The 26,950-nt window shown below is 31.7% G+C and overlaps 1 protein-coding gene across 1 annotated transcript in view; it reads left to right on the forward strand.

The window, feature by feature from the left end:
• Positions 1 to 1,449: 1,449 nt before the first annotated feature.
• LIN28B (lin-28 homolog B) overlaps positions 1,450 to 26,950 on the forward strand; it is a 109,431-nt gene continuing 83,930 nt past the window's right edge. The window contains exons 1-2 of the mRNA XM_051997460.1: positions 1,450 to 1,483; positions 10,761 to 10,948. Coding sequence (XP_051853420.1) covers positions 1,450 to 1,483; positions 10,761 to 10,948 — 222 coding nt within the window. The remainder of the gene's footprint in view (positions 1,484 to 10,760; positions 10,949 to 26,950) is intronic.

A 26,950-nucleotide genomic window follows, 5' to 3' on the forward strand; every position in this document is an offset into this window, starting at 1 on the left:
TTCAATATGGAAAGATGACACATTATGATAAATACAATGCTACATTTTTAAAAAGGAAAGGTACATTTTTTTTTTTGTAGATTAGCCTATCTTTTGCTCTTAAAGACCTTGCAAGGATATAACTGAAGAGGGCTTAATATATAGTAGTTTGAGCTTTACAAACCTTTTATTCACATTTTTGCTTCTAACCCTTTATAAGACAGAGTCCTGGGTCAGCATTCAGTAGACCTCTACATTTGGAGCAGCCTCCATTTTCTTTTGATAAGAAAATTAGACATCCAAAAGATGCTACAAAAAATGGTTTCTTTGAGAGGTTGAAATAATAGAAAGTGTTTAAAATCAAGCAAAGGAAGAAAGCTTGCCTAAAAAAGGTGAGCTTGTGAATGTCCAAACAAATTTTTTTTCTGTGCCTTGAAAGACTATACAATCTGAGTAGAAATTATCAATTGAATGCTATTTTGCCATTTACTGTTCCTTATTGCTGAATAGCATTTAGGAAGTGAGAGTGAAGGAAGGGAGTACATTTTATTGGCCTGTGACATCTTCAGCATTCTACTCATTAGAAAGAGGAGTATAACTTACACAAGTTCTTTGGGAAAACAGTTTTGCCTTTTCAGATTTAGTTTCCTGCACAGTTAGTGTCTTGGGGGATATATATATATATATATATATATATATATATACTTTCAACTCTTAATATAGATGAGAGGATGTCTGTCAATATCTGGAAGGAACTGTAAGATCTAATTTGGATAGTATGTTACAAAGCTTATATTTTTGAGCTGTTTCTTTTAAAATATATTTTAAAGGAAACAAAAATCAAATATGGATACTATTATTGATGTAACCAGGAGCCAGACACTTGCCTTCTTTGTCCCTCAGTTTCCTCATCTGTTAAAAACAAAGAATAAAAGTTATAGTATCAACTCTACTGTGAAGTTTAAATTATAAAGGCTACATAAAGATTTTTGCAAACCCTAAAGAACTATATAAATATCAGCTGTTCTGATTATGTATATGTAAAATTTGTGAATTTTTAAATTATTGTTTATAATAAAGTCCTTATTAATAAATAAGAAGAAGATGTTTTGGTTTTTCAGGAAATTTGTATCTTTAGACAAAAACATTAGTTGTATAATGCTAATAAAATAAAAACCAAATTAAAAGACCTTATTTACACAATGCCCTTTAACCGGAAAAGGCTAGGCAAGGTGCTGCATTCCCTGTTTGATTGTTATACCAATTGGTTATCTAACTGTGGATTTGATGAGCTAGGTAAGTCTTAAATTGTTGAAAAGTTTACAGGTCACTTCACAGAGTCAAAGCCTTGCCATTTTATGGCCTTATAATGAGCCGTTAAGTTGGGGAAGAGGCAATTAAATAGGGTGCTCTGGTAGAATGAACAAAGTTCTGACTTGAACTCTTTAATTTCAGGTTCTTCAGAAGATGATGAGGTCATTTAAGAAGATTCCTTCAAGCCCAGGTTAGTTTTGTTTGTTTGATTTTTGTTTGTTCATTTATTTGTTTTTCAGTATTTTACTTAGCTGCTTTTTTTTTTTTTCATGAGCAGCCAGAAACACAGCAGATATTATAGCTCCCAGTATTTCTCCTTCCTTTAGTATTTCCCTTATAATAAACTTATTTCTAATGCTATGTACTAGGAAGAGAGTATTAGGTTAAAAGTCCCAGTATCTGGTTTAAATATATAGTCTCTTTTAATTTTATTTTTGTGTGTGACCTTCAGCAAAGTTCTTAGCTGCTTTGGACCTGTTTCATCATCAGTAAAATGAAGCGTTGGTTAAAATAATCTTTGAGATCCTGACTAGCTTTAAAGTTTGTGATACTCACTTGTATTCAGATTTCTTAATATTCATTGGAATTACTATCTCTTTTCTTAAAAATGTCAGCGACAGATAAAACCAGGGAGGTGCTGGTTAATGTTTAACAACCAGCTCAGAAAAAGAGAATGTACTCACTGCATACTTTTAAGTTTAATCTGCATTACTAACAGTTTCTCCATAATTTTCTCAAGTCTGAAAATCAACAAAACAATAAATCAAGCTCTGATTTGTAGCATTTGCAGATTTTCAAGGTGTAAATGTTCACAATGAAATTGGACAATCTATTGGGCTGGCTACTATTCACCTATTTTTGAAAAGGGGTAGGAATTCCTATTGTCAATAGTTGTGCTTACCTAGAATTTGAGATAGAAATTCAAAATGCTAATAGATCTACAAAAGCACTTTTCTTGAGTAAACAAGCATTTACCAATAGCTCACATTTATGTATATAGAGCTTTGAAGCATAAAAAATATGCTTTAAGGTAGATGGTGTCTATTATTAACAGTCTTGTTCTACGGATGAGAGAACTGAAGTTCAAAGGAATTAAGTCACTTCTTTATATAATTCAGCTACTAGATGGCAGAGGCAGATCTTGAATCCAGGCCTTTCAATTATAAGACCAGTACCTATTCCATTATATCACACTACACCTCTATAATTAAACTAGAACTGTGAGTTGACAAATAATGTGGCTTAACTTAAAAAAAAAAATTAGTGTGTAGATTATAGCAAATGTTCTTGGAATTATTCAAGAAAAGTTCAGCAAGAATTTGTTAAGCATCTGTTGTATATTAGGCTCTGTGCTAGAGGCTGGTAATGTTAAAATAAAATAGAAATAATCCTTATTCTCCAGGAGTTTACATTTTGGGGTGTGACAATTTGTATCCACATAAGCAAACACAAAATAAAAACAAAGTTATTTTGTTGTTGTTTTATAGAGAGAGGGAAGTTTATAATAACAGGGGAAGAGCCTCATACTGTAGTTGGTGTACTTTTTCTTTAAGGGAGATAGGCATTCCAAAAAGCTGAGTTGAAGCAAGAGAACATTTTTTCTTTAAGAATCCATGATCTTAAAAAAATTTAATTGGGAAATAATTAACAAAACAAAAACAAAACCAAACTAGATAATAGAAAAGAATGTATGCATTTCATTAGCGTTAAACTGAGTCAACTGATCATAAAGTTTGATATTTGTGATGTCATTTTGAGAAGCATATAGGTGTAAGTGCAAAAAGCACTTGACTTTAGTGAGGAGGCTAGGTTTAAATGCTTGAGTTCTTATTTATGGTATTCTGATAAAGAGCAAATCACTTTAATTTTTAAAACAGTTGCCTCAAGTATAAAATGAGGATAACGGCTCTGTCTTAGAGAGTTGATGTAAGAAATATACTTTTAAAATGCCACATAAATGATAATTATTGTGTTCCAGAAATCATAAGAAAAAAGAATGTAATACTTATTAAAAATATTAAAAAATCAGTTTATGATGATAGAGTTTGATAAATTGTCTGACTTTTGTCCAAATTAATTCAGTTCCATTTTTGCTGCCTATGAGTGTTAATGTGGGCCAGCAGGGTGTGAAAGCATCAAACACAAGTGCTGTTAAAGGGAGGTTATCTCTTAGGATAGTTTTCTTGACTGACTTATCAAATTAATTAGCAAAGATGAATAAATAAGTATCAAGAGATTTAATAATGGTTCTAGGTGTTGATAGTGTTTTAGAATTGAGTATTTCATGCAAATATATCTTTTCCTACTTGAAAAGATGGTAGAGAATGCTTAAGTCTTTTGGTTTATAACTTCTGATAATGGTGTTAGCAGGATAAATCATGGAAAAAGAATATTCTAAAGAGTAGCTTTACTGTTGGCTCTTTTGTAAATTATGAGGGGAAAAGTTGTAGACTTTTACTTTCTATTGTAAAATGTTTAACACTGATATTTTTAGTGAGTTGTCTTTCATAGTGAAGAAAGTTCATATAGTATCCTAAAGGAGATTTCTAGACAATCCCTTAAAATTTTTCATCAATTTAGTACATGTTGCTAATACATTTGTGGCTCAAATTGTTAATGTATTAGAAGGCTACATCTGGTATATAAAAAGAATAAAATAATAAGATTTTAGTGCTGAAAGGGAACTTTAGAAATCACACTTTTTAACAACTTCATTTTACAGATGGTGACACTGAGGGCCAGAAAAGTTCATTGATTTAACCAAAGTGATGCAGTAAAAGGATTAGAACCTAGGTCATCATTCACTTTTCACTTTTTAAACTAACTCAAGCTTCTTCCATGTTGTAAATTCTTTATTATCTGAGGAATTGTTTTTCTCTTTCTGTTTCTCTCCTAAGAACATTTCAATTTATTTTAAATGTGTCAGGATATATGTTCAGTTGACATATGCAAATTCCCCAGTAATTACCATAATCCATTACATAATGTAGCCATTAAAATTAGTCTAAAAGTTGTTATTACTGTGCCAGTTTGTTTCTTTCACGTAATTATATTTTGTATGAGATTGAAAGAAAAGTCTTATTGTCTTTAAGGAGGGAAGCTGATTATTTCCTTATTTTAATTCTCTTAATTTTCACTAATAACATGCATTAATTTCAAATTACATATTCTCTACAAAATTTTTTTCAAGGAGAAAGAAGTTAGGGAATCATAGCATATAAGTAATATTTGTCATTTCAAATCAATATTCAAGATGAAAAATGTTTACAATTTTACATTTTCCTAAAACAAGCATGAAAAAAAAATACACTTAACTTTGAAAGCTTACAAATCATGTTGGTCTATTTATGATGTATGAAAAATAAAGACATCTGGAAAACAGTTTAAAGCTTTTTTTCTTGTGTTTTCCTCCTATTTGAAGTTAAATTAATTATTGGGTTTTGAACTCAATTAAAATCTTCAATTGGATATTGAAACATTTTAAAATTTATTTTTATTGACCACAAATCAGGAACTTTTGAGTGAAAGTAACCACAAGAGATTTATTTCTCCACTTGAATCTAAAAGAAAAAGTAATAGAATTATCATATTTGCCATTTCAGTTATTTAGGGATTAAATTATCTTTCTTTGCTTATTTTGTTTTTTAATTTTTAAATGGGATTTATTGAAACAAAATATTGTGCTTATCTATTAAAAAATCTCAATTCTACTTTTTTTTGGGATATATATGAGAGAGACAGATTGAGAGAGACAAAGATTTATTTTAACAGTTCAAATGGAAAACATTGTTCCATAGACTCGTTTTATATATGGAGAAAAGACTTGAAGAAAGTTGCTTAATTCCGCTTTTCTTCTGAGTTTAACTTGACAAATTTAATCATTTTACCTCCAGAAGAGGAAATTAGAGACAATACAACGAAATTTTGCCTTAACAAATAAATTGATGGAGCGATATGGTGCCCTTAGATTACCCCCTCTCCGAGGTCAGTTAGCCTATTTACTTGGTTTCATGATTACAATGTTTTCTACGCAAGATAATTGCCTGGAAATCCCACAAAATGCTCCCTGGAACAAGAAAGACAGAAGGGAAGAGTTTACTGGAGGGACGCTCTGGCTGTGGCGTCATTTAGGCGGGAAAAGATCACGCCGCAAGAGGATGAGCTCTCTTTAACGAGAACATCGCTGCTTCCTCTCTCCCCCTTACACCTTCTTTCTCCCGACGTTTTTTTTTTTTTTTTTTTTTTTTTAACATTAATCCCCAAACACTTCAAGTAGTATTTTGACTACAAAATGATTGTAGTAGAGGTTCATACAGTATCAGTTATCCTTGTTTAGATACTCTCTTTCTTGGCATTGCTGTTGAATTCTTTCACTATAACTATCACTATAACTAATCTTCTACTTGGCCTTTCTTACGTTTGGGTTGGTTTCTTAAAGTGTCTATGTTCATCCCGGGATTTCAGTAATAAAGGAATCTAGTTTTAGGTGATGAACACCTCAAGATACAGCAAAAGCAGTAAATTCTGCTCAATGATTGTGGATGGGGGCGGGGCAAGGGAGAGAAGGACTCTTTTGTTTAGTCTTGGTTTTTTTAGAAGTACATCTGGGCAGGGGCAAGAGGCCAAATGTGAAAGTCGTTTAATTAGTGAGACATGATCACTAGTAATAATCTTGAGAAGGAAGCTTTGGAGTATTGTTGGGAACAGTTCAACATCAAGAGAGACAATGTTGAGCTGAGGTAAAAAGGAAAAGGTGAAGCAAGAGAAAAGGGAAAGGAAGTAGCCAGGGCTAGAGGTGCTGGAAGAGTGCAAGTCAACTTGCCACTCTTGGCGGTGGGTTTCTTTGACCCTGGGGGATCATCTCTATCTGTCTGTATGGGAAGGATTCGAGGGTAAAGTACCGGGCAAAGCTAGAATCTATATTGGCTGAAAACGCCGGGTTTTATTTTGAGGGAGGATAAAACCGGTGCACTTATTAGCGGGAGTGCTGCAGCCCCTCCCCCTAGTTTTAAGAAGAACCGGTGCATTGTTTCTGTCTATAATAGAAGTCATAGTGCACCAGAATAAGAGTTTAAAGTAATGATTGAGTAGTAGTACCTCATTTGGCTCTCAGCACTTCATTATTGCAAAACAAAATAAAACAAAACAAACAAACAAAAAAAAACCCAGCTGGACTACTAAGAGAAAATGCATTGCTGCTTGTTTTAAATGGAGAACCCAAATAATCGGGATAAACAAAACTCATAGCCCACTTTGTGTTTATTACATTGTAATTTTTAAAAAGCACATTGACGATTCCTAGGTAGCTACTTGATCTTATTTCAAAGGATTTTGAAAGAACTGCGATAAATCAAGCTAATAAAGTATTTGGCTCTCTCCGATATAAAACATGCGTTTTGAGTCAAATGCAAGTTTTTTAAGGTATTAGAATTAGTCGGAAATGAAAAAAAAATTAAAACCAGAAGACTGCAGGAAGGTGACAAATTGGAAAGCATTCAAGTCGAGCTGTAGGGCGTTTTCATGTCAAAGAAACCCGTATGAGCATCAAGAGGTTGTGTTCATTTTATAAAATAATTTCTCTCTCAGAAGATTTCTTTGGGGGTGGAGCAAGAGAATAAATCGATTTCAATGACAGTGACTTTGCCCGAAGACGTAAAAAGGGACAGTGATACTTTATTTATCAGCCTTGTTTCTTTTGTGTGTGGGTGTTTTAAAAGGTATGTATGTGTATTTGCCTCCAATTCTTCGTGAATGAATTTTAGAGGATTTCTGAAGAGTTCCCAGTTGGAAAGAGCTCTACGTTCTACACAACTTGAAAGGCCGATGTCCCTCTCAGGAAATGAATGAGTCGATAACATCTGACACCAGTGACCAGTCCAGTGAACCCTACCTTAATTCCACTAATACTGGAGGCCCCCAAATCGGGGCAAGTTCGTGTATCTTGTAACTATAGCATTAAACGTGCTTCAGCTGTCTTTGGAGGTTGTAGTCTTTTCTTAGCTAATTTTAGCCTTGTTTTTATTTTTATTTTTTCACTTAGCAAATTGGATTTCATTAAACAAACTAAAAACAAAGGAACAAGACATACCATAAAAGCACTAAAAATAGTTTGGGTTCTGTCTAAAAATATTCTTGCTACATTAGGTTTTTTAAAATACGAATAAAATGAGAGATTTAAGATAAATTTATGTTTAACAAAACACTTTATATGTATTATAGCATGTTTTAAAGAAAAAGATATGTGTGCCATGTTTTAACACATTTAATCTAAATTACATTGTTCAGAAACATTTTGTACATTTTCCTATTGATTCTTTTCAAAGAAAGTTATTTCTTAAGCATTCGAAAACTTGGCAATTTTTATTAAGAATCGAATTTTAAATTTTCTAGTATACAAAATGTTTTCATGTCAAATTGCAATTGTAATATAAATCATTTATTTTGTATGGACCAGATAATCTACAAACCAAGTTACATTACTTAATCTATGGAGTTTTATTGTTTAAATAGTATATAGTTTGAGAATGCAAAGAAAACTCAAAATTTAAACCTTGTTTCCCTTGCCAGATTGCTTGTATTTTTATGCTACTTTATGTTAGTTCCTTTTCAGTTCCACACCAACTGAATCATTTTTATCCTCCCAAAATTAAAAAGAGAAAGATTTGTACCCCAACCTAAGAAATAATAAATTAAAAAAAAAAAGGTAAATAAAGCAAATAAATCTTTCTAAACTGGTCACACTGATTGACACCATTCAACCTCAACCTTTCCCTCCTATACTCCCCAAAGAATAACAACTGAAAATTACTTACAGTTTAGTAAAAACTCTTTATTTCAGATCTGGACTGATTGCCCCACATTTTTGTCTTCTAAAAAGGACAATAGGATACTATGGGAATCCAGTGTATGTTTTTCTGTATCTCTTAGATTGACTATATCTTCATTTTAGCATGTGCTAAACTAAGCTTTTAGAGTTGGGAGTGTGTGTTAGGCTGAGAAGGGTGGGTTAAGAGGTGAAAGAAAGGCCTGGGTGTGGTGGGGGAGGGGGACTCTGGAGCTTATAGAAGGGAAGTAGTATCTGTAGTTTTTGTGTAAACTGCTTATCTAAGAAAATGGGGGTGGGGAAGGGAAGCGAAGAATTGGCTATTGTGTATTTTTGATATTCGTAAACGGGAAATATTTTGTCTTTGGAAAACCATATCTAAAGTCCTTATCATAATATTCCATAAATGCTATAGTATTGACACCAGAATCATGTAATCATACCATTTTAATAGCTGAAGCAATATAAAAGGTCCAGCCTTTGAGAGGGAATTACATTGAAGTGGGAGGCCACCAGATCCGTTAGAAATTGTTCATATATTTGACTCCACCAATAATAGTGCAGCTTTAAAATGTGAGTGTCCTGGTCAATATTATACCTAATTACCTTCTCTTGCTCCTCCTATCTCTACTTCTTTCTCCAGCCCATTCCACCTCCTTTCTCTTTTCTTCGTACAGTCTTTTCTCCCCCTCCCCCCCCCCCCCGCCTCCTCCTCCCTTCCCCTTTTCCACTCCTCCCCCTCGTTCCATTTCCCCTCCCCCTTTCTTCTTCCCTCCCTTCTTCTCTCCTCCCCTCCTTCCCTCCCTCCTCCTCTCTGCTCCTGGGGAACAATCGGCGCTGATTGAGGTTCACTCTTATTCTAGTCTAGAAAACTAGGCTCTTATTTAGGAAGTCATTAATCACATCTCCTCCCCCGGAAAGAGATGGCGGAGAAACCTGTGAAGTACAATTTCTCACTCATTCCCTCCAAAAACGCTACGAAAAGCCAAACCTGTACACATTTTGACAGTATTAAGATGATAGCAAGTTTCTGATAGACTTTGAATTTGAATTTGAAATTATTCAGCGAAATCAAAGACTGGGAATCGTGCGGTTTCGCGTACTATTAGAGATGTATAATCAATGATCCGAGTAATCGTGGAAACGCAATTTTGGGGTAATTGGCTAGAATCTTAAGTATTGTATTTTTCCTCTCAGAACTGTCTTAAATCAGGAAATAACTTATCCTAGCTATGCTTGCTCCTAGCTATTCTGGTTTGTAGATAGAAAACATGTATATTATCAGTTCCATTGTGTAACTTCCATGCATTCAAATACATGTTGATTTTTTAAAAAAGAAATATTTAGAAATCTCAGTCTATGACACACGAGTAGAAACATGACTGTTATTTGCTTACATAGATGAATCACAAGGAACCTGAACTGTTTCAGTGAGATGCACAGAATCAAGTCCCCTGGTTTACCGTAAAGAATTTTCCAAATAATCTGTAAGATAACGTGTTAGAGTTCTTGTTCATTCATAAATTATTTTGATGTCAGCATAGATGAAATGGCGATTGGTTATCTCTTCCTCTTGCCAACCCCTTAAGGATCCGATGTAAAATTAGTAGCAAGAAAGCATGTAATTGACAAAGTCACGTGTGCTCAGGGGGCCAGAAACTGAGGGAGAGAGAAGGGGGAAAAAATCAAAAGAGGGAAAGCACATTAGACCATGCGAGCTAAATTTGTGATCGCTCAAAATCAAGATGTTAGGCTGATGCAGAAGATCACTTCGTTCCAAAGGGAAAGTTTTCATCTTACGAGTTTGGAGCAGAGGGCCCGTGGGGCAACATGGCCGAAGGTTAATTTTCTTTTCTATTGTTTTACTATGATTTTTTTCCTCTTCCTCTCTCTTCCCTTCCCCCACTCCCACTCTTGCCTGCCTGTCCCCCCCCTCCCCTTTTGCTCCACTACTATGCATTTACTTTGCGGGTCCCCCCCCCCTTTCGAATCTCTCGAGGGGGGGGCTTTCTACAAACCTATTGTTATAGATCTCCAAAATGTTTTGTACCGCCCACACTGATTCACAACTTGAAAAGCTTTCTGGGGGCTATTGTTTGAATTGTTCGGGTGTGATTAAGCACAGTTTCAGTTGGTGCACCCGAGAAAACATTTATACACCTGCTCTCTTCCCCCCATTCTTTCCTAACTTTAATCGAAGGTTATTTCATAGGAGATGCTCGTTGCAAAATAATCCTCGTTCTAGTGCTATTTATTGCTTGTGCAATAACAAATAGTTATGGTATCTTCCCGGTTTCTCCTTCCTCTCCGCGCCTTGCAAAGAGAGAATAGTTTGGTGGAACATTTCCTTTTGGAAATGTGATCAGTGTTAAACTAACCATATTCTTGTATGTTGTAGTTTAACGATATAACTGAAAAATGGAATTAAATGAAAAAATACACATGTACAGAAACGTGGGCGCTAATCTGATCTGTAGAGCTTTACAGGTCTCCCCTTTTAATGACCGCTTACTTCTAGAAAATGTGATTCAAAAGATTTTATAAAGATTTTCTCTCTCACTCTTTAGCTCTCTCCTTATTTTGTATGTATGGACATGTGTTACCATCGTAGTAATTCCATGTGTTTTGTCGCCTTCCATCAAAGGGGGGGCAAGTAAAGGTGGTGGAGACGAACCCGGGAAGCTGCAGGAGCAGGAAGAAGAGGAATCCCAGGTTTTGCACGGAACAGGCCACTGCAAATGGTTCAATGTGCGAATGGGATTTGGATTCATCTCCATGATAAACCGAGAGGGAAGCCCCTTGGATGTTCCGGTCGACGTGTTTGTACACCAAGTAAGAACAACTTTTTTTTTTCCCTTTCCATTTTCTCTGTTTGGATTAATTGATTACTTGTTAGGTGAACAGAAATAAGTGCAGTTACGTTGTTTTAAGCTTTAGTGAACTGAATTTTCGCCGTTAAAGTTGTATAGATTTTATGATCTTTGGGTCAACTACTTGAAAAGTCGTCCCTTCCTAAGGAGTGCGGAGTCTTTGAAATTTCATGACCCTTGCTTGTATAACATTTTTAGTCTATAGCAAGATTAATAATAATTTCCCTTAAAAGATGAATGGCAAAACAACAGATGAACAAATAAAATGCCAATTCAGTTCTGAGATAATGTAAGAAAATAGCGTTTGTTTCTACAAGTTCTCTTTTAGCTTCTTCCCTTCTGTAGCTAAAGAGTCTTTCTCCCCTCCCCAAAAGTTAGACTTATGTTGACTCTAAATCAGCCATTATATCTCATATAATTATTTGGTTCTATAAGAAGATTTAATAGTGCGCTCCGATATGAAACAATAATTTTGAGAAAGCATGTAAGGGAAGAGATTTGCTAATCTTATCATGTTGGTTATCTGCAGGATGTAGGAAATAATAGGTCCAAGGATACTGTCCCTTTAAGGGAGGAAACTCAAAAAAGCATGTGGCCAGAGGCGGTTCTAGCTTGTATGTTTAAAATGGACCAGGCTATGTTTTATAGTAAATGTCTAACTGTACACATAAGTTGTTCCATCTTTTTAAAAAATCTCAAAACACCAGAAAGCCAGTATTTCGTCTCAAAAAGAAAAAATCATTCTACTCTTCATTCTAACCCTAATATTGTAATTACAATGTTGCAACAATAACATTCACAAAATTACAAGCTTTACTAAATACCTTGAAAGTATAGAAAGTAGCACTTACAGAAAAGGGGGGAGGGGACCGGAACTTGAATCTCCTGTTTTGCTATGTAAGCAAAAATAATTTAAAAACCTTTTTTTATTAATAACATATGTTATTCTTCTTGCTCAAACCTTCAAACCTGTTGGAATGAATATTGCTAAAATGCTTAGTTTCTTTTTGTGTATAAAATTTAGATATACTTATGTGTGTCTGTATGTGTGCACACATTATCATTCATACATATAAGTGTATTTTCTGTGTTGCACATTTGTAGTAACGTTTTCTTCTTCTCTTCCCCCTCCCCCCCAATGTACATACAATTGAAATTAAGCAGATAAGCAGTGGAAACCGTAAGAAAATAATCTCTTTTGGTCTGTAGTCTTATGGTCCTTGCAGCTTCTTGATTTCATTCTGTAGCATTTTTCCCTTTCAAAAGTCTGGGCATCATTATTGTCTGTTTATATGGGGAAGAATAAGCATAAACTGTGAAGGGAAGCAGGATTTATATACATAAATATATTATGAGTTCTTAGACAAGCTACTTGATTTTATGCTTCCTGTCCAGTGTGTGCAAATGAAGCCATCCCTTTTGGTTTGTGGGTTTGGTTTTTTTTTTTTTTTAATCCAAGAATGAGTTACTAAAATCACTGACATCAGTCTCTTTCTACTCCCACCCTCTTTTAACCTTATTTAGGTTGTTAAATTGTTTTTTACGATCTCATAAATTTGCTTTATAGATAAATGAAAAAAAATCTCTTTTGCTAATCATACCTTTGTGTAATTTTGCTTTGTTTTCTTTTTTCTTTACAGACATATATAGATATAAATAGATGTTATGACATTTTATAATACTTATAGTTAAATGCCAGTTCTTAAATCATACAGCATCCAAGTTTAAATAGTTACAATTTGTGATAATTGATAAATATGTCATATTTAGGATTTTGAAACTTTTAAAAAGGACTTATTACAATATAACACTTCACAATAGCACCTCTACTTTAATAAGTCTTTTGGCAATAAATTTGCTTTCAGAAATACATAAGTGAACTTTTAAAGTACTGATATATATATATATAATATAAAATTCTTGCAATGAAATGAATGTATAATTTGAAGTCCTTTTTTTACAGGCCTGTTATAACTATATAGGCTTCAACAACTTTATAGCTAGTATGGAATTGATGAGAATATAATTTACTCTTATTTTTAAATTTTAATCTGGTTAACATTTTAGAGTTTTTCTAATAATATTACCAGTTTGATTTTGGAATGTTTTCTCCTTCTCAGTTTAACTGATATATAAACTATAGACTTACCTTCTCTTCTTCAATTCATTACTCTGTTTAAAATATTTCCTGGCCTTCCTTGGGAAAGAATAATCTATTTATTTAGGTAGTGTGTAAATCATATGATTGACGGTTTTGAAAGAGTCAAAAGCCTTATTGACTTTGATAGGGTTACTATGAAGATATGTGCATATTATGTGATAGTGTACAATAACTACTTGAATATTTATGTAAAGGTATTCTATAATGTTAGAATGCATTAGTATTTGGGCAATTTTCATTAAAAAAATTTATATTTTAAAAATAGTATGGCATTTCTAAAAGCTGCCTTTCTTCCTGGAGTGTACTTTAAAAAAAAAAAAAACAGACTTATATTTATGGAAATTATAACAAAGTTTTTTATAGTTTGGGCTTTTTTTTTCTCTTTCATGACTTGGAAAATTAAGAGCATTCAACTTAACTGGTATCCCACTAAATTGATTAAGTACCATCACTGATATTTTATTAGGTATTCAGAAAGATTTTTGGTATAGGGTTGGTTAATTTTGAAAGTCATCTGACTTTACTTCTTGAAAAGCTTGAATTTGAGGGTTTTATATATCATTAGTGGGATTGGGTTTTTACAGTAATGAAAATACACAAAAATGCCTCTCAAAGCATATTTCTCTTCTTTAAAATAAAATATGAACATAAATAACCCTAAGCCTATTGTAATATGGTTTGTCTAGCATAAAGGAGAAAGTGTTCATATGGTCTTAAAATGATAATTTGGATGCAAAAATTGGTGGCATAGGATTCCAACACAGCTTTCCCCAGGAGAGTATGATGTAATCAATACACACAGAAGAAACTCATGACTAGGTGCTGTGCCATGTCAAACCATAATGCTCCACATCATTTTGTTATATAAATTGATAACATACTAGTTGAGAGAAAAATGCCTCATAATGTTGAATTTTCATTGTAGAAAAAAGCAGTTTAGGAGGAATGTTTTGTATAGTAAGCCAAAATAAAATTCTGAAAGCTCTGTAGGTAGGTGTGTATCAGTTGTGATTCTGTTGAAATAACTGTGTAAGAATCTTAGAGCATATTTATGACCAAAGATCCTTATCAAGGTATTTCATAGATTCCAAAGAATAAAGTTATGTTGTAAATTATGATCATTTAACTTGGTATACCTAGAACATTGCCTTACACATAGTAGAAACTTAATTAATGTTTAATTTGTTTAACATTACCTTATTTCTTATTACTTATCAACAAAACATAAAACACCAGAACCATCATATTTAAATGACAAGGTACCCTTAAGTCAAATTATTTACAGAAAAGATATCTGAGCTTCACAATGATTGATGGTTGACAGTGTTTATAACTAAAAGATTTAAAAATAAAATTGTTTCACCAGCATCTGAAATTCATTCTAATGATTTATTTTAAATTATTGTACATGGAATGAATTTGAAAAAAATCATGTCATTCTATGGAGCTTTTGAATTATAATACTTTAGGGATGAAATTTTAGAAGTGATTCAGAAAAGGGGACACTATATGACCCGATGCAACCTACCAGTTAATATTGTTATCTGGTAAACCACCTAGTGCTTCAGTTTTGACATGTTTATTTTCAAGGTTCCATTACTTCAATCTGTAGGTTAAAATGCACATTTTGAACTTTGTTCTATTAATATAAGGAGGAAGAGTAGGGATTTGTTTTTTTAAAACAGTGGAACATGGAGTCTCTTGCATCTTAATAGTGTTTACAGAATAATGTTTTCTTTTGTTAAGTATGTCACATTAGAAATAGGATACATAACACCTATACAGTATATACACACACACACACACACACACACACACACACACACACACACACATATACATACACACACACACATTGAAGAGCTAGAGAAAAACAGAGACACAAGACTGACAGAAACAGGAAAGAAGCGGGGTGGTTGGCTGTCAGATTTTTATTTGAGGCTTACATTTCTAAATTAAAAAAAAAGTATTTTAGATTATAGGATAAATTATGCGAGGATATTGACTTTTTTCAGTTGGGAAATGTTTTGAAAACCATTTAGTTCAGTTATTGTATTAGAGTAACCTCATATGTTTGCCAAGATTTGAGCTTTGATTTCTTCCTTTAGACTTAAAATTCATTTTGACAGCCATTTATTTAGTACCTACTATGTGCAAGTCACAATGTTAAACTATACAAAGATAAGTAAGATCATGTTATTAAAATTTTATCCTCAGCAGATTGTTTCCATTTTGATTTATTTTTTGAACTACTATTGTTTTCTGAAAAGTGTAAGCCTTTAATGTATTATTTTGTTTGGAAGTATAAGGTTATGTAGGCAAAAAGAAATTACCAAGTTATTTTAGTGTATAATTATTTCTGAAAAAAATTTTCAGAATATTTCTTACTGTTAGTAATACGGAGTTTATATTGACATTATTGTGCATTATAAATATGTATAGATGTATACACTTTTATATATAATTATATATTTTATATAATTTTACTCACAGGTGGAGCATCAATCATTTGAATGTAGCAAATAATTCAAGAATTGTTCATCTTTAGAGTAGTTAAATATTTTTTGAAGACATTTATTTCAAGATTTTCTTATTGTGATAAATTTCCTCATAATGCAGTATATTCATTATCAAATTGTAAAATATTCTTCTTTTGATGTGACAGTATAGAAGTGTATTTTATTTCCATGTAAAAGTTTCTCATAGTTAGTGATAGACTGAGTGCTTTAAAGCAATTAAAAATATTAGTTATACTAAATGAAGCCTTATAAATTTTATTTTTTTATTTTTAAAATTAAACTTTATTGCAAGCCTTTTTGGTTATAAAAACAGTGCCTAATTTACTTAGCCTTAAAAATTATTGGCTTTGGTAAAGTCTTCCAAAGAATTATAAACAAAATATATTTTATGTGTTGCACTAACAAATTCACTTTTTTACATGTATTTAAAACAAGATTTTGGGAATAGCTCTACTGATAGAACAACCCAACCTTTAATGGTAGAGAGAAAGATGTTGGGTCTCCCTTTTATCAACTGGTATATTTTCCATCATTTTTTGTCATTTCATCCATCTAGAAAGAATTAGTCTTGTTCATTCTGCACCTTGATTTTGAATTAAGTTTACAAAAGAGTATTTACAATGTTCAGACTTTTTATTTAAATTCTTTAAAGAGACTTTATTGTGTCTACTTTTTAACATTTTCCTTTTTCCTTAGTTGTGTTTCTTTTTCAAGACTATAGTAAAAAAAAGAATATAAATTATATAATTGTTTGTTAAACAACTATGAAAGATTTCACAAATTTCTTACAGACACTTAAGAGTTTAACTTTTTTAGACCATCTTTTGACCAAATGATCTTGAAGTTGTGGTTACATTTGGTCAACTTTAATTGGTTAGGAACATCTCTGATACTTGTACTTAACAGTGTGAATGAACTTCCTTGTGAAGGCTGCTGCTTTTGTGGGCAAGCAAATTTTTCATTATTATTAGAACTTAATTTCTTCCTGTGATAAAATGACTAAAATATTTGTATAAAATCTATTAACTTACAGATTTTATAATTATTTGAGGATGAGTAATTGTGTTAGTAGTGAGGTTAACCTACGATTTTGTATAATTCTTTTATAAATTACAACACCCAATTATACTTGAAAAGAAGATGTATATTTGATAGAAAGACTTAATATTCAGTTACTGAATTAAAATGAAGCACTTTAAAATGTGGTATCACATTGAAGAATTTTTAAAAGTTAATCTAAAATTAATTTCACCAGGTAGATTGTTTAAATGTTTTATTGTATATTCACATGTTTGTGCCTGTAGGGCATGCATAAATTTTAACAGGAAGTTCAGCAGTGCAGTTTGGTGAGATATTTTAAAAGATGACAAGCTAATAAGAGATACTGAAATGGTTTACATTTCTTCAAAAAAAATTTGATTTAAAATGTCCAAATAACTAATTTAATAGCTATCAGTTAATTAAAACCAAATACTTCCATGATAATTGTGAATGTTTTAAGAAATGCTCATATTACATTAATAAAAACATTATATATATTGAATATACATTGAATGAAGAGCAAAGGTTTTAAATTGCACTTTAACTCTAGTAAGAATAACAAGATATGAGCATATTCTTGTCATTGTTTCATTTTGTCATAAAAATATTTGTCAATGTTTCTATTGAACTACAGTGAAATGTATAAATAATTGCTCTCTGTGTTTTATGTTTTTAATTGAAGGACAGGATAGTTCTGTGCATTTAAATAGTTCCTAACTTAATGGTTAGCACATAGTACATCTTCAATAAAATATATGCTGAAGGAATGAGTAAAAATTTTAAAAAATTTTCCTTAGAAAAACCACAGTTAAGTGATTTTGCTATATACTTATTTTTGAGAATTCGATTATTTCATGGGATGCTTTTGATTCGAACAAGCAAGGAACTACTTGTATTCTTTTGTGTGTTTTAACTTTGTTCATTGAATATTATCTAAAATCAATGAAAATAATTTTGTTACACAAGCATTTTTTATTTTAATGATAGCTGGTATAGAACTATTTGATCTTATATTGGTTATTATTTAGTGCCTGGATTTATATCAGTAGGAGTTACTGCAAAGCAGTGGTGCTTTAAATAGTGTTCCTTGACTGCCCAGATAATATATTTATTATATTATATGTAATTAAGGACAATGAAAATAGACATACAACTTTATTTTCAAATATAGATATCTAGATTGTGAATGCTGTTAGAATCTAAACAGTTTCTTTGTTAAGGTATGGGCTTTAAGACTGTCTTTGTAATAATTTGGTAGGTGATGGGGGCAGGGAGAGGAAGAGAAAGTGAAGCCATATTGTTTGCTTTGACATTGGGTCAAATCAAATGAGTATTTCTTAGTTTTGACTTAAATTTGTTCTAGTATATATAAATATGCACACATGCGCGCACACACACACACACACACACACACATATGCACACACACACACTGAAAGTCATGTACCTATAGCTGTCTCTGGATTTTTCTAGAGAATTTGGATTTTCTCTGGATAATGATATCTAGAAATTATCAGAGTACAAGTTCATTCACTGCAAAAGTTAATTGGCACTTCTTTTACTCTTTTAAATGTTAATTTACTTTTACTTTATTTTCAAACCATTTAAATTTTGTAAATGTATGAATTTTCTTGTTAATATTCGCCTCTGATGTTAGGAATTTCCCCATTGGTTTTCAGTTATAACAGGTTGTTTATAATAAATTTTGGGAGGAGTTAAATAGATGAGGACTTTTATTATTGAAGAAAAGGAACAAGTATGAAAATATTTGGAGTTATTTCTTTGTGGTAAAGCATGATTACTCATGCTATATGTAGTTAGATTAGTGTTTATTTTGCATTTTAAAATAATTGTACAGCATTATTTTGAGCATATATGTGGATAATTTAAAGAAGGAAAAAAAGTATTTAGTGTGAAAGCTTTTTGTTGAGGTTTTTTTCTTAAAAAAATCTCCAGAAAAAGATTACTTTGTTAGTATTCATTCATATAGAACAAAATATAATGCAAGTGGGGGAATTCAGTTCCTATTTAAATAGACTTTTTCATGTTGTCTACTCTTCATTTACTGTTGATTACCTGAGTTAAAAATATAAATGTTTGCATTTTAATTATGAAACAGATTTAATTATTGCTTCATAATAGTATTGGGAGGAAATGTCCTGATTTTCAGATGTTCATGAGAAACCAGAGGGCCTCTTTTTATTATGCAAATCCCTATCTATCTAAAATTTATAATTTAATGATTTACAATGTTTAAATAGAACTTTTTTCATTAGTTTTGTAAGAATTACAACATATCTCTCATTTTATGTAGCCTAAAAGTACTTAAAACTGTGTGTTTATTATTTTAAATGTAATATAACTTTAGGTAAATTTAAAAAAATCTTTTTAGCTTGGTTCTCTAATTAAACAAAGATACATGTATGATTTTCTTCTCTTTCATAATGTAAAGTTATTACAAGTTTTCAAATTTATTTTATTTTGTACAGTATTCTTTTCCTGACCATTGCCTTCTACAATCCTGTAGGCCAATACTGTTGTTTTAAAATGCTTGCAATATTCACATTCTTTTATCTAACATTTTCTTTTCTTGAATTTCTTCCACCTATCCTTGATGTTACATTTTGTGTCACACTGTATATACTAAAGGAAAGGTTTCATTTATCCTATAACAAAGGTGTCTCACAATTTAAGAAGGTTATTGATTAAATGTAAAGCCTGGCTTGGATTATATCAAAAATTTTCTCTAAGCTTGGGAACTTTTCCATTTAATAGTTAACACAACTGGAACCTCGGAGATTTAGAAGACAGTCTAACTTTTCAGCATCTTTACCAAAAATAGTTTAAATGACAACTTGTCTCACACTTGATTTTATTTACTATATATCTAAGAAGAGAAGTAATGAATTATTTTGATTTAGAATTAACCAAGAAGGAAGGAAATGCTTTCTCATTTTGAAAACTATTTTAAAATTAAAAGTTTCTAAAATCTAAAAGACAACATAATCTGAAAAAATGCCTTACCACTTTTAAAAACAGGAAAACAAAATCTATATACAATTGGATTTGCACGTATCCCTTCTTAGAGTTTCCTCCCCCATTCCATTGAAGAATTTTGAATGGTGAGGAATTTGCACCCTTTGGCTCAGGTTGCAGGCCCTCTTGATCAAACTGGGGAAGCTAGGGTCAGAACTATTCATTGCCTATCACTTCCTTGGGCCATTTATAACCGACCTTTCTGCTTGCAAAAGATTTTTTTTTCTTTTTTTTGTTAGTCTTTAATATGACATACTCTTACACAAATAAAGATCATTGTTTTTTGATTATTTCCAGTACATGGTCTGATCTTAATATCTGGGAAGGTTCATTATTAATCATTTGGTGAATTTTATATTGTTTTTATTTAAACATTTTAAATAGCTTTAGGTAAGTACTTTATTATTAAAGTAATAAAATGGTTTTTCTATCTGTATGAGATTCTCTACCACGATTATTTTCTTTTTTTTCCAAATCTCTTCCAAATTAAGTAAAGCATTTAATTTGAATTAGAAACGCAAAAAACTCAGAAGTACTTCTAATATTTATGCTAACACGTAGAAAAAGCAGGAAACAATATTTGCACATGTGTATGTGAAGCACTGTTAAAGATATAAATACTTTTCATCTGGACTCAGGTTCAAACAAACACCCTACACTTTGTTCTTATCTCTGAATCCCAAATAAAGTATACAGCCCTGGTTCAAGACCTTAGGACCACCCATCACCCTGGACACTGGATACTCCTATTTATTCAAGAAGCTTGTGAAGTGTGTGTAGTGTGTAGTGGGGGATGGTGTGTTGTGTGTGTGTGTGTTTAACATCATGATCATAGGTGATTGTTCAAAACAAAGACACAATATTACTTGTAAATTTCTGTAGAATGTTCCAATTTTTATTTTACTTCACAGAAAATTCTATTTGTTTTCTTGAAAGTACTGTCAGTGTAGTGTGTGGAGCTGGGGAGGTGGGGAGTAGGGAGGTTGGATGCAGTTTTCACATTTTTGATGTATTCAGGAGGTTAAAGTGGGCCCCCATTAAGATTAACCTCAACCCATTACAGCTTTTTGGCTTGCAGGCCCCACCCATGAATGGCCTTGGATAGCTAATACCAAGCTTTTGTTTCTCCTGTAGAAAGGTTTTTAAGAAAGGAAAGAAAACAGTTCATTCTCTTTCACTGCTTCAGTCATGTGACTTCCCTTTTAGTGAGTCACAGGGTTGAAGGTGAATTTCAGAATGAATAAGATCAAAATTTTAAATTTATAAAAATAATGGTTGTTGAAATGGTTAATAATGTAATTTATCAAACTGCATTCACTAGAATACTAATTAAAAAATTAATGTGCTTTATTTAAGGATATGCTCTTGTTTTTTGTTTTTTGTTTTTTTTTTAAATCTAGAGATGCTCTATGCAAAACAGGTTTTCAATTGAAGCTGAACTTATCTCTTGCATCTCCCCTAAACTGGTAGTTACTGAATTTTCTGCAGAATTTTTCCACCATCCTCTCTATCTTTCAAGCTGTCTTTGAGGTTTCTGAACTGTAACATATTTTCTCAGAACACATATGGTAAATAAAATGGGGGAGGGGATCTCCTTACCTACTTCCATTGTATGGAATTGGGATTGCTTCTTATCACAGAAATTTAATAATAAATATACTGCTGATATATAAAAAAGAAGCTATATAAAATGGCATGTAAAGAAAGACAAAGGTAATTTAAGGATCACACATCTTTTCTTTTGCTTATGATAGAGAATTGAGATGAAAAGAAAAAAGTATTATTTACTGTCATGGTTAGTTTTGAATTTAGATAACTTTGAATAACACTGGAGATTTGATTATTTTTGAGGATATTCCTCCATTTTAATTTTTAAGTACCTACCACCAAAATGTTTTATTCTTTATTTACTTTTGTATAAATTAGCTTTTCAAAGTGTTGCCATTATCATTTCTAAAAAAAAGGGGTGGCATTTATGAAAAATCTTTGAAATATTGAGCACTTCTAAAAAGAATTCACTTTTACTCTCTTGGTTATTCTTTACTTTTAGCCAGGTCATTTAACACCTTGGGCATTTGTTTCCTTATCTATCAAATGAGGATGTTGGGTTGTTTAGGCTCTTAAAATTCCTTTCATTTCCAAAGTCTTAATGTCTTATTTTTGTGTTAGATTTTGTTTTGTTTTGTTTTAAGGAAAGAATAGTAGTACTTTTAAGAAATGTTTAAAAGACTTCATTTCCATTATATTCCAAAAAACAAAAAGAATAAAATTAATTAAAATAAATAGGATTATTTGAGGATGCTTTTGATTTTTTTCTTCCAGTTAAAAACATTCTAGATTATTTTAACAGAAAATAATCCTTTTTTATGTCATGTTCAAAATAGTTAAAGGGCAATGATATTTGACTTATCAGATCCCTGAAAAGAATAACTGAAATTATAAAATAGGATTTTTTTTTTTACTTCATTTTTTAGGGCAAAATGAAGTATAACAATTATTTAAGGGATCAATTGATTCAGTGTTAGTACTTACCTGATATATTTTGTCCATTTATTTTCAAATAAATTTCCTATTTCCAAAATAGGAAGGAAGATAAAAATATATTATTTAGTCTGTGAATTCAATTAAGTACTACATGTTGTTTTCTTTGATTATAGCAGGTAATTAAAAAAATTTAAAAGGTATATTGTATTTTGGGAATATAGTACACATGCTTCTTTTTTAACATTAAAATTATCCTTTTGGGAGTAATTTATACACACACACACACATATATACATATATATGATAATATACTTTACATGTTTTAATCTTTAATTTTTAAATTAGTATTTTAGTTTTGGTTTACATTTCACTAAGATGTTTCAGAAAATTCCTTAAAGTTTAAACCTTTCAAATCTTTGTGTCACTCATTTCTTTTGTCTAGTCTAGTTATATATAAAGTATCTATCATTTAAGGATCTGAACCTTTAGCATTGACATTTATCATTGAGATACAACACCAGTTTTCCAACTGTCTGTATAAGCTTTAAAATTAGATAATTATAAAAGTTTTTAGAATTGCTTTGAAGAGATGTTTCTTTAGTTAAAGGAATGAATTACTTTGGTTTAGAAAAACTACAAATAAAGACGGTTAGAACAAAAGGGTTGTTTTAAAATCGTTATTTTCTTCTCAAAAAATTTTTTTTCCTTATATTTTTCTGGTTGATCTCCTTTTGAGCAAACTTTCAAATGTTTCCTGTAACTTAGTAATATTGTTTGAGGTATGTTATCTTTTCACTTGCTTTTTTTATTTTTAATGAGTGAAATATAAAGTTGATGAATGATTGAATGTCACATTTTCACCCAGAAAATAAAAAATTTAGGAAATTGGAAGTTTTTCAAAAGGCTAAAGTGAAATGCCAACTGAATTTGAAAATTTACTGTAGTAAAGACTTGTTAGCATGTCTTAGTCTTCCTTTTACAGTGGGAATATTTATTTTGTGAAGATAAATCAATGAAGAGAATCTTAACAGATAGTAATTGGTGAATTTTTTAAAAAAATAATTTAGTAGTGAGCACCTTTGCCCCTTTTTTTCTTGATTAAAAAATAACCACCATCTCTCCCAATTTTGTAATTGTTAAAGATTCCCAAAAAGAGTAAAGGTTTTCTTATAGAATTTGAAATTGATATTCAAAATTCATTTTGAAACTCACCAAAGTATCTAATTTTAAAAAATCCTTTATTCTTGGAGTTAAAATCATTATCAAATAGATCATTTAATTTTTTCAAAATTGATTGGTAGGTTTTTAAATACAAAAAGCCCTTTTTTAGTTTTCCTTATATTCTAATGTGTAATTTTTTTTCATCCAGATACATCAAATTTCCTATGTTTTTAATATGTTGAGATGCCCCCAAATGAGTCAGAATTTCCTGAGTTTGCACCTCTCCTTATACTAACACCACTGTCTGAGCTGCCACCAGTAATTATCACTTCCTTTGTGGGGCCTCCTTGGTGTTCTTAGTGTTTCACATCCCTCCCTTCCCCCCTCACCTCCTCCCTTCCACCTTACCCACCCGAGATCAGCAGCTGCAAGCTCCCTTTGGGGAAGGAAGCTGGAAGCTTGTCTTTAGCCATGGTAAGAACCCAGCCATAGGGGGGGAGTATGGGTAAGAGAAGGGATTTTATCTTAGAATTTTCAAATTGGCAAGAGTATCTATTCCAGTCCTTCTTTTAACAGAAGTAGAAGGATAATGGGGCTCTCTGGCATTTTCTGTTATCTGGACATTGCTGCCACTCTGAAAAGAAAAATCTGACTTAAGTATGATATGCCTAAAAAAAGTCAGAGACAATTTATCAATAGTTTTTTCTTCCCAGTTTCTCCTCTCAGCCTTTTAAGACAGACTGAGTTTCTTTCACTGTAGCCTATCTGTAGCTATGTTCTTGCTACTGGTCCAACAGTCAGTGGCAACACTTTCCTTTGACAATTAGGTCTTCCCATTGGTATTATATATTCCCATTGATACTGGGGAGCATACTCCCCAATCATACGTAGACAAAGAATATGCATAAGGAATCTGATGCCCCATAAAAGCCATGAGTGTAATTTTACCTACCTCTAAAAAAAGTATCTTATTTTAATTTAGAATTGTGACAGCTACAGTATTAAAAAATTAGTTAGTATATGTTCAATTTTAATGTTAATAATTTTTCTGTTTGCAGATATGTTAATTCATAAAAATTAATATACCTTGTGATATCTTATTCAGCTAACTTTGCCACACGTATTCTTAAATCATTTCATATTTTCCTTTTTTTTTTTTTTTTTTTTTTTGGCTGAAGCAGTTGGGGTTAAGTGACTTGCCCAGGATTACATAGCTAGGAAATGTTAAGTGTCTGAGGCTACATTTGAACTCAGGGCTGGTGCTCTATCCGTTTCCCCACCTAGATGCCCCTATTTCAGATTTTCAACACAGCATAGTTTATAAGTGTGTATATATCATTTCATTCGTGAAGATTTTTAGATAATAAGAATTATAAATAAAAAGAATTATTAATAATTTTCCTTTTCCTACATTATTATATGCCTATATAGGTATATTATTATCCACTAGTGACTTTTGATCCTTTTTATGACACATTAATTAATTTAAAAAATCAATAAGTGAATGCCATGTGGAGTGCTATTTTGTGATGTTAAATATATATTTACTGAAAGACTAGTTTTTCGATATTTTTCAATGAAATTTCGATTTTAATATTTTATGCATAGCACTTTAGTCAGTTTGATATTTTTCCTACTCCTAGTCCCAGTTGTGTTAAGGAAGGATTTAAAGAATCTGAAGAAGAGGTCTCTCCAGGTACTGTTTACCCAAAGTTATGAGCAATTAAGTAATTTCTCTCTAATTTGCATATTACTGATATTATATATATAATTCCTTCAAGAAAAGAAATGTAAGGGAGATATTTTACTCCTCTTAAGTCTTTCTTCATATAGTTACTTGAATACTTAAGTGACCTGTGATCTCATCAATTCATATGTTCTATTCAACCCATCCATGCCTGCCCACTCTGTGTGACTCTTTATCTATAGCTTCCCATAAGGACACCACAGGGGTTCTACCCATGCTAGGTACTTTGGTGCTTTTTCCTGACAGCTAGGCAGCTCACCTCTTTTCTTTCCCTCTTGCCTCATGATTGGCTCATCCTCCTTTTCAGTCATAGATTTCTTTGATGTAATTGACTCTAATTCTTAGTTTCTTAATTGTTAAATCTGCTCCTCATCAGTGTTTCTTCATTGCCCTCTGAATGATTATAATATGTAAACCAAAAGAATCCTCCTACATGCATATGTATGAATAAGTATATGTGTTTCTGTATGTGTATAAACACAACTCATATGCACAAATCTTAGATACTGTAGATGGAAATAAGCTAGCTTATATAGGACCTGGAGAAGTTGAATTGCCTTTGGGAAATTACAACTCTTTAAATGACCTTAAACAACTTCTAGTAGGGACTAGAGCAGTGAATAGAGCACCAGCCCTGAAGTCAGGAAAACTAACATTCAGATCTGCCTGAGACACTTTAATACTTACTAGTTGTGTGATCCTGAGCAAGTCACTTAACCCCAATTGCCTCAGCAAAAAAAAAAAAAAAAAAAAAAAAACTTATTCCAGAAATAAAGGCCCATTAAAAAAAAAAAAAAAATGCCAGTATTGTACTTGTGTTATTGTGTGACTGATACAGGGAATACTATCAAATTTTAAATTCTTATGAAAAATCAATCTGGAAGGAGTTTTTTTTAAAGTGAAATAACTTCATAGTAGAATACCTAGTTTGACAAGTACATTCTTAATAGAATATAATTTATCGCAGGTATATTCTTTTAGGATATTATGGTAAAAGTTTTTTGGATTAGTCAGAAAGACTTGCCATATAAGGAAGATCGTTCAGAATTAGTCGTTCAGAATAGTAATGAGAAAATGCTATTTCAAAGGAGTAAAAATGATGTCAAAATTTTTTGTCTCCTTCTCAAGTAGCCTTAGTCAAGCCTGAAGATCTGTCAAAATGAGTGAGAGTGGGTGAGAGTAGAAGAGACCTTAGGAGAGCTCTTTGCTATCTATTGTTAGGGATTATTGTTAAGTAAATTGTGACTGTTTATATATGTTTCTTTGGATTTTTCTTGATTTTCTTAGTTCCTTATGCATTTGGTTTTTATTTTTCTTGTCTTCTGTCTTGATGTCTTGATCCTCTGTAAACTTTTCATCTACATAGGACACTAATGAAACCTAAAGTCACAAAAAAGGTGAATGCCTGAAAGATAATTAATAGAAAGGAAGATCTAATTCTGATTTATAAAAATTAGCAAAAAAGTTCAGTTCTAGATAAATCAACATTTTAAAGCTATTTTTAAAGAACAAATCAATATTTTATGAAAAGATAATAATGAAGTAGGTGGCATCAAAGTTACTTTTTTCATTTTCTTTTGTACTTTATCTGCACTCTGCCAAGAGAGCAGACTCATATACCTTATCTTTAGTCCTCTACAGTCAGTTTGCTTACTGTATTGGTCAGAATTCAGAAATTTTTTGATTTAAAAAAAATTGCTTTCCTTTACATTATTTCCATTAACATGTGAATTGCTGTGGTTCTGCTAACTTCACTTTGTATAATTGCGTATATTTTCCCAACTATCTCTGAATTCTTTTATATGTCCCCTTTTAG

The sequence above is a fragment of the Antechinus flavipes genome, chromosome 4 (assembly GCF_016432865.1).
Source record: "Antechinus flavipes isolate AdamAnt ecotype Samford, QLD, Australia chromosome 4, AdamAnt_v2, whole genome shotgun sequence".
Classification (NCBI taxonomy): Eukaryota; Metazoa; Chordata; class Mammalia; order Dasyuromorphia; family Dasyuridae; genus Antechinus; species Antechinus flavipes.